Source organism: Sinocyclocheilus grahami, unplaced genomic scaffold (assembly GCF_001515645.1).
Source record: "Sinocyclocheilus grahami isolate Dianchi unplaced genomic scaffold, SAMN03320097.WGS_v1.1 scaffold1088.1, whole genome shotgun sequence".
Classification (NCBI taxonomy): Eukaryota; Metazoa; Chordata; class Actinopteri; order Cypriniformes; family Cyprinidae; genus Sinocyclocheilus; species Sinocyclocheilus grahami.
This window is the reverse complement of record NW_015506267.1, coordinates 490,579-499,047: the sequence shown is the minus strand read 5'-3', so window position 1 is coordinate 499,047 and position 8,469 is coordinate 490,579. Positions and strand designations below refer to the sequence as shown.

At 36.1% G+C, this 8,469-nt stretch overlaps 1 protein-coding gene across 1 annotated transcript in view; it reads right to left on the bottom strand.

Moving 5' to 3' along the window:
• The window catches only part of LOC107566618 (oxysterol-binding protein-related protein 10-like), a 36,731-nt gene that overhangs the window by 19,059 nt on the left and 9,203 nt on the right, over positions 1–8,469 (bottom strand). The window contains exons 2-3 of the mRNA XM_016252108.1: positions 5,667–5,842; positions 1,781–1,860 (exon numbers count right to left, since the gene is read on the bottom strand). Of these exons, the coding sequence (XP_016107594.1) occupies positions 1,781–1,860; positions 5,667–5,842 (256 nt within the window). The remainder of the gene's footprint in view (positions 1–1,780; positions 1,861–5,666; positions 5,843–8,469) is intronic.

Below are 8,469 nucleotides of genomic sequence, written 5' to 3'. Positions count from 1 at the left end.
CTCTGATCCGTTCATTGCTCGCTTCTATGGCTGCAGTACGCTATGTTTGCTGCAAACTTCTGCATCTTTTTCAGGTTTTGCATTAAAGGGGCTTGATGTTCTTCTTAGCTGCTTATAAAGAGCACCCCTTCGCTGCTACTCTCCTCCGGTAAGGGGCTTGCTGCTTTTCTTAGCTGCTTATAAAGAGCACCCCTTCGCTGCTACTCTCCTCCGGTAAGGGGCTTGCTGCTCAGCTGCTTATAAAGAAGAGCACCCATTCGCTGCCTTCTCCTGTAAGTTGCTGCTGCCCCAGTCTCTGTTATTCCAGAAGGATATGCTTCTTTCAGAATGCCATCGGTTGTGGTTTGGGCGGTTCTGGCCTATCGCTGTGTCTTCACATCTACCTATAGGAATACGACACCTATTGCGGCATTCCTATATAAGCTCTATTCAGTATTATTCAGCAGCTTTTCAGCTTGCTCCGGAGCAAATTACCCTCCTCCATCCCCAGCTCCTCCTTTCGCCACAGTCAGGACTTGGCTTTCTGATATTCCTTGCTAATCAGACTCCTTTATCTTGAATAAAGTGTTACACTTAAATATCATTAATGATATCTGCCTTGTTCTGTTCTGTTAACCCTAGGGGGGTTATTATTGCTGCTCTCCCTGCTCATTCATGACAGGTTGCATGGATGGGCAGGGAGGTTTTTGCCCAGAACATAACCATACCGCCAAACCAAACTTTATGCTAAGTATCTATCATTTTGACGATAGTGGTCCTGACAGAACTTTATTTATTGTGCACTGTCGGCTTCACAACTTTGCAGATAGTTTATGCTCACATACAGCTCACACTGCATGAAAGGTAATATTCGGAAAGGCATAATAGGGGCACTTTAAAAATATGACAACTAGCATCTGGTTATGGTCGCTCTTAAGGTGTTTCTCATGTTATCTAACTGCAATTATAGTATAACTGTCTATTATTTAACGATAAACATTAACTATAATGCTCTTCATAACATAACACTACTGGCCAGAGGTCAACTAAAGCATTAAAATGTCAAAAAATGCAGTAATTTCTTCCATTTTTGGCGAGTGTGCTACAGAAGCACTGAAATAAATCGGCATCATTGCTGGAACTATTGGCTGCTCCAGGGCACGCTTTACTTCCGCATTCCTCAGTTCCTATGGAAGTCTATGGGAGTGTCGCAACTCTGTTTCTCAACGGCTCTGCAGTGACGGTAATAGGTGAGCGCCGGCCAATAAGATTGCAGTTTGTGCATTAGTTCCGCCCACTACCGAAGAAACCGGAAGTGGCTTGTGCTTGTTCTCAAAGGCTGAATAATTCCAAATGAACTATTTTGACAGGAAAATACAACAAGGAATATACAGTAATTTACGCTGCGCTGTGCATCCATTGAGATGATTTAAAATAGTGTGCTTTAAAGACAGAGAGCGATGAACACTCAAGTGCGCAGTGTTCATAATGAGTGAAGGCAAGTGAATTATCGGTGTTAAACTTATACTTAGCCTCTAACTCAAACACTGGCGAGTGAAATCTAACAATTTATTAGCCAACGGCTAACGATAGACATTATTTGGTTGCCTAGCATGGAAATTTAGTCGCATATGCTAGTGATTTACTCGTATTGGGTTGACACACTACCCAGAATCTCTCAAATACAAAAAACTGATTCTCCTATAACACTTTCCCTGCTCTCCTCTCAAACAGACTCCACAACATGTATGTTTTGTATGTGTGTGTGTGTGTGTGTGTGTGTGTGTGTGTTCACACACACCTTGGCACTGCTGTCAGAGTGGCGTCTGGTACAGGCTTGTAGCTGCGTCATCCAAAGCTGCTGTTCTGTGGCATCCACCGCTGGGATAGAGGAATTACAGGAGGAAACATGAGAGAGAGGGAGAGGAAATATGCAAAGTATTAATGTATTAGTTACCAGGGTTATTTTAGTTAACTAAAACTAATACCATAAAAAATACTAGAAATAAAATAAACTTCAACTGAATAAAATAAAATACTAAAAAGCCTTTATTTCAGTTAGTTCCCAAGGCAACATTTTTCATTTATTTAGTTTAACCTGATGTACTAAAATAACTAAAACGGAAATAAAATTCATAAAAATATATATACATGTTTTAAAAAAAACATTAAATAAAAATGACAAAAAACAACACAATTTAAAAGAAATTACTATAAAAATAAATTGTAAAAAAAAAAAATCAAACTCTTAATAAAAACTACAGTATAACAGTATCTCACTGATACTAAAATAACACACTGGCACAGTAAATGAAACATCCTTTTGATCTTTCACAATGACGAGTGACCCTGAGCGTGTCGACACCGCATCACTTCCACATTCAACAGGAAGTCAGACTATTCCTAGAGTCAAAACAAGCGTCAATGAAACACTTGAGCTGAAATCATCAAACTTCACTGAGCTTCAGAAGGGCTTTAAATTTAACTTTACAGCCTGAATAAACCAGAAACAGACTCCAGATTAATGAGTGCTGGAGAAAGACTGGATCACCAGCCGTCCAAAAATAAACACACCACCACATAATACACACGCACACACACGCACATACATCCGAGAACAACAGTGTGTACTAACTGTATTAAAAAATTTATGCATCATGATGCTTTCTCAAACAGTTCTGCATTGATGAATAAAACTCCATATTTGGAATTTTAAATTAATTATTATTAATTTGGTTTAACAAGCATGCTAATACAAAATATTACATAAGATGTGGTGTGCTAAACTAATACATGGAAATATTTCAGACACAAAAAACGGATGCATCAGGAAACATTTTAAATAAAACAATGTATTCAAAACTTTCTTTTTAAAATTTTTTTAAATAAAAAATCCTATCCATACAATACAGTTAGACTTGGATCCCTTTTATAATGTTGGCTGCTTTTGATCTTTTTACCCAGTCTTTCTTAACTGAACCTTTAAATAAAGGTGCCAAAAATCAAAAAATAAAAATACATAAAATATGTAACACATAAAATAAAATCAATATAAAATAAAATCTAAGTAAATACATATAAATAAATACAATTATTCTAAATAAATAAATATAAAATAAAAAATGTATTAATGTAAAAATACCAAAATAAATATAAATAATATATTATATTTTAATAATAAATAAAAATAAAATGGTAAGCGTTGATTTCATGCTGGATTTAAGATGAAATGGCCTGATTTTCACCATCAAGGCCCTTAACCAAGATGGTTTAATAGCTTAGCCAAATCCTCACTACTGAGAACCACCTTGGACCAGAAGAAACCAGCTACCAAACCTCATGGTAAATACCCAGAACCCCTTGAGATGGCAGCAGTGAGCAAATTCTAAACAGCAATATTGTGAAATAGTATTACAATTTAAAATAATATATAAATATATATTTAAAGTAATATATTTTAAAATATAATTTATTCCTGTTATTCAAAGCTGAATTTTCAGCATCATTACTCCAGTCGTCAGTGTCACATGATCTTTCAGAAACAGGGGCGTAGCCATTTTTTTTTTGTCTAATTGATGTTTTTTTTCCTTATCTCTTTTAATTGGTTAAGAAATCAAAAACACTGCTGGACAGTAATTTGTATGATTTTTCCCCCCTTTATTTTCTTTATGACAATTTTATGATTGGTTTATATACTACAAACACTTTTTTCCGTTTTTATCACAGAATAAGGCAGAAATATATATGTTATAGTTTCTATAGTGTAATAAATGCTATGTCAATTAGCACAGCATTATTCATATACTTTATTTATTTATTACCTGGAGATGACTTGAAAAACACACACAAACCATAGTCTCGCGTAGCCAGACCTTCAGACGGACGAGCAGAAGGTCTGGGAACCTTGGCCGCTTTGAATGTCAAGGACCGCCCACGAGGCCATATGACTGACAGATAAAGCAACCAATCATGTTTCGTTTTGTGCCGCGTCATGTTTAGGGGAGTGGAAATGTCCCCACAATAACAGACTGTGTGTAAAACTCTTGGACGTATTTTAAAGACTCTATGCCGTGAACATTAAATATTTCACATACTTTTAAAAAAACAGCGTTCAGTTGATCCTGATAAGCGCTCATTATCACAGTTGTAAACACGACGGCTTTCTTCTTACATGAGGGGGTTTGGCGTCACGGCATCTTTGTTTCCAGGCGGAACATTTAAAAATGCAACACGCACATCTCCCGGAAACCCTGTATAATTCAACCAATCCGATGACGACTTCGAAACTCCCGAAGTGCTTCCAATTTTGTGTGCCGTATGCATCAGACGTTCAGCCAACGGTTCGTGGGCATGACGTCTGAGGCTGAGACTACATAAACCATAGATTGCAATCATGTGTTTATTGTCTTCACGTTTCATCAGTCAGAACGTTTCTGCTTTTTATTCAGCTTAGCTACAGCGATAGATGGATGCCTAGTTTGTCCATATTAGGGATTTCCTGGCATGTCATAAGTTACTTTTATGAGTCAATTTTGGATTTTGTGCGCGAGAGTGTCCTCCAGCTTCGAGTATGAATGAAACATACATTGCACATCAGTGTTTCTTTTTCAAAACTGCATCATGGCATTTGCGTGTGCCGTATGCATCAGACGTTCAGCCAATGGTTCGTGGGCATGACGTCTGAGGCTGAGACTACATAAACCATAGATTGCAATCGTGTGTTTATTGTCTTCACGTTTCATCAGTCAGAACGTTTCTGCTTTTTATTCAGCTTAGCTACAGCGATAGATGGATGCCTAGTTTGTCCATATTAGGGATTTCCTGGCAAGTCAAAAGTTATTGCTTCTATGAGTCCATTTTGGACTTTCTGTGTGAGAGCAGTGGCTTCTAGTATGAATGAAACATACACTGTATTAGAGTGTATCCGTAATGTTCACATTGCCTCGTTTTGGGTCCGAATAAAACAACAGGTCATGCATAGACAATCTGGTCTCTTTGAATTTAAATCTAGATTTACTCACACTGGCCCTTGAAAACCTCTAAGTGAACACGCCCGAAAAAAAACTACGGGGACACATCCCCTCTGTATTCTATGCCCATGTTCAGAAATCATTCTAATATGCGGAAACATTTCTGATTATTATCAATGTTGAAAACAGTTGTGCTGCTTCATCTTTTTGTGGAAACCAAGATGCATTTTGTTTTTCAGGATACTTTGATGAATAGAAAGTTCAAAAGAACAGCATTTATTTGAAATGAAAATCTTTTGTAACATTATAAATGTGTTTATCGTCACTTTTGATCAATTTAATGCGACGTTATTGAATAAAAGCATTTAAAAAAATGAAACTATTGAATGGTAGTGTTTAGAACTGACATCATAATGGAAGTGAATCATCTGTTTATTTCACACAGTTTTTCTCCATATGGCTGGACAGACTGAGAAATAGACTGAATGTCAATGAGACTCTCAGTACTAAATCCTCCAGCACTACAGAGAGCAAATACTGAATAAATGCACAAACTCCTGCATGAAACATGACTTTTGTAAACAGATGCCGCTGGATGCCGTGGTAACAGCCCAACAATGCAGCGCAAGCAAGTAACCTTTAGCTCATCGTCACACTAATGCACTGACCTGAGATACACAAGCGCAACATGAAGCTCAGAAAGCAAGTTTAAAATACCTCTGAGTTTGAAGAGCTCCCCATTGGCTGAGCTGACGATGAACATGTGAGGTGCCTCGTTGCTCGACATCACAGACGCACCAATCAGAGGCAGGGATCCGCGGGGCTTCTGACTTCGTCCCTGCTCGCTCATGAAATACTGCAGCTGACCCAGATCAGGGTCCAACACGAAATACCTGCACAGACACAGATCACAATACATCATACAGTGATCCATCACAGTATAACTGCATCACAACTTGAGAGAAGTGAGCGCACTAGAGTGACTCAGTGTGTTGCATCTTTAGTTCACAGATTCCCCGTTTCTATTTTTGTTGCATTGCACCGATTGTCTGACATTATATGATTATTTTTTCTAAATAAACATGGATATTTGACTTGAAATACTTGGACAGAACATGCAAATTGCAAACATGCTTTATTTAAAATAGCATTTTAAAACATATTTTGCTAACTGTATTTATGTGCTTATATTAATTAAGAGCCATTTGGCAGTTGCCGAGCAGGATGTTTGTTTCACCTTCATTTAAGCAGGCAAAACACAAAACAACTAATTTCTTATTTAAAGGGTTACTCCACCCCAAAATGAAAATGTTGTCATTAATCACTTACCCCCATGTCGTTCCAAACCCGTAAAAGCTTTGTTCGTCTTCGGAACACAATTTAAGATATTTTGGATGAAAACCGGGAGGCTTGTGACCGCCACATTGACTGCCAAGTAAATAACACTGTCAAGGCCCAGAAAAGTATGAAAGACATCGTCAAAATAGTCCATCTGCCATCGGTGGTTCAATCTGAATTTTATGAAGCGACGAGAATACTTTTTGTACGCGGAAAAAACAAAAATAACGACTTTATTCAACAATTCGTCGCCTCCGCGTCACCGTAGCGTAATTTTGGAGAATATCCACTGAACGCAAACTGCGTATACTGTTCTACTTGTCTGTGTGAGAGTAAATGAGAGTGAAAGTCACAGCTCAGCTCTCTGACTGATTAAACCGTATGAGAAAGTGCACATGACAGCAGCTGAACCACAGAAAACCAAACAAAACCAACCAAACCTGGAAAACCGTTCATTCAACAATTCATTAGTTGCTGAAGAGATTTTGTATTTGTACTAGCTGTGCTTTCTGATTTTATAAAAAATAGGGGTGTATAAACCATATCAACAATCTATTCTAAAGAAATCTTAAATTTGTTCACATGCTGTTAAAATGAACATACAAAGTGCAATATTTTCAAAAAGTAATAAAGAAAAAGAAATAAATGAAGAAAAAGAAAGGAACAAAATAGTATTATAGTATTGTATACTAGTTATCTTATAACAGTAGCACCCATAGTACCTCTAAAGTTAATAAACAATTATAAAACATATCAACGATCTGTTCTTTATAGACATTTTCAATTTCTCGCATACTATTAAAATAGTGTGCAATATTAAAACAATAAGCACATATTTAAAGAGTAAGTGTCTAAAATAGCATATTAATGGAAAGCTACGTTTCCAATACATTTCATTTTGGGGAAAAAAATTAAAAGAAAGAAAAAATGAGAAACAAAAGTTTTCTGTAGAAAACTTCAATCTCTCATATGCTGGTAAAATTCAAATAAAATTAAAGTGCAAGTAGTCATTTTGGTTTTAGAATGCATGAAAAATCAGCAGATTTTTAATGAATAAGTGTTCAAATTGCATATTAATATACAAACTTTAAAAAAAAAAACATTTTGAAAATACAAAAGCTTTTTGGGGAAATAATTAAAGAAATACAGTGTACTCTCAACCCATAGAATCTTTAGATTTAATAATTATAAACCATATCAATCTATAGAAAGGCAGTTCCTAACATTGTTAAAATTAAAGTTCAATATTTCCAAAAGTAGATATTTTGTATTAGCATGCACAATAACCACATATATAATGAATACGTTTCGAAAAAAAAGTTATGGCAAAAAAACAAAGAAAGAAAGAAGTGTGCGAGTGAGTGTCTGCAGTGAGGATGTTGTCTGTGTCTCTGTGTTTCTCATCTGAAGCGGATCAATGACTCTGTCTGATCACAGGAACAGCAGCTTTGACCAGCAACAAGCTTCAATAACCACTAAACCACACACACATTTGACAACTGTTTTGACATGTTTAGTAAAAGTGAAACACATGGATCTTTGTGACAGGCTGATTTTTTCCACACGCATTATGAATGTGTTTCTAGTGTATTCACCAAACTCAGGTGCTTTTTGAAGCAGCATCCTCACTAAAATGATCTGGAGCACTGATTGCTTTAAAACAAGCATAAAGGTTTGGAAAAAATAATAAAAACAAAACCGCACTTTGCAACATGCAAAATAATCACAGCTCAAAAACTTGCACTATATGCTGATCCGGTTTTGTCGTACAACAGACATAAGTAAAAAAAAAAAAAAAAACAACACATTAATTTTCTCCATACAGAAAATAACGATGAGATTTGCTTCTCCAAAAGCCAAAAGTCAACGTGAGTTCCACTATTTTTTTTAATTGCCAAATTAAATTTTCAGTGAATTTGATTTCTGTATATTCTGAAACTGAAGTCATTTGTATATTCTGCAGTTTTTAATGAATAAATGACATTTGATCATATTATATATATATTTTTTTTTAATGAAGGCAAAGAAAAGAGTTACACTTAATTATACAGATTAAGAAATTAGAGCAAACATTTGAGTTCATTCTTTCTGAGGTTTCTGGCCTCGACGCTGCTCTTTATCTCATAGACTCCAGCCTTTGTGACTTTATATCTCGCAATTCTGACTTTATAACTCGCAATTC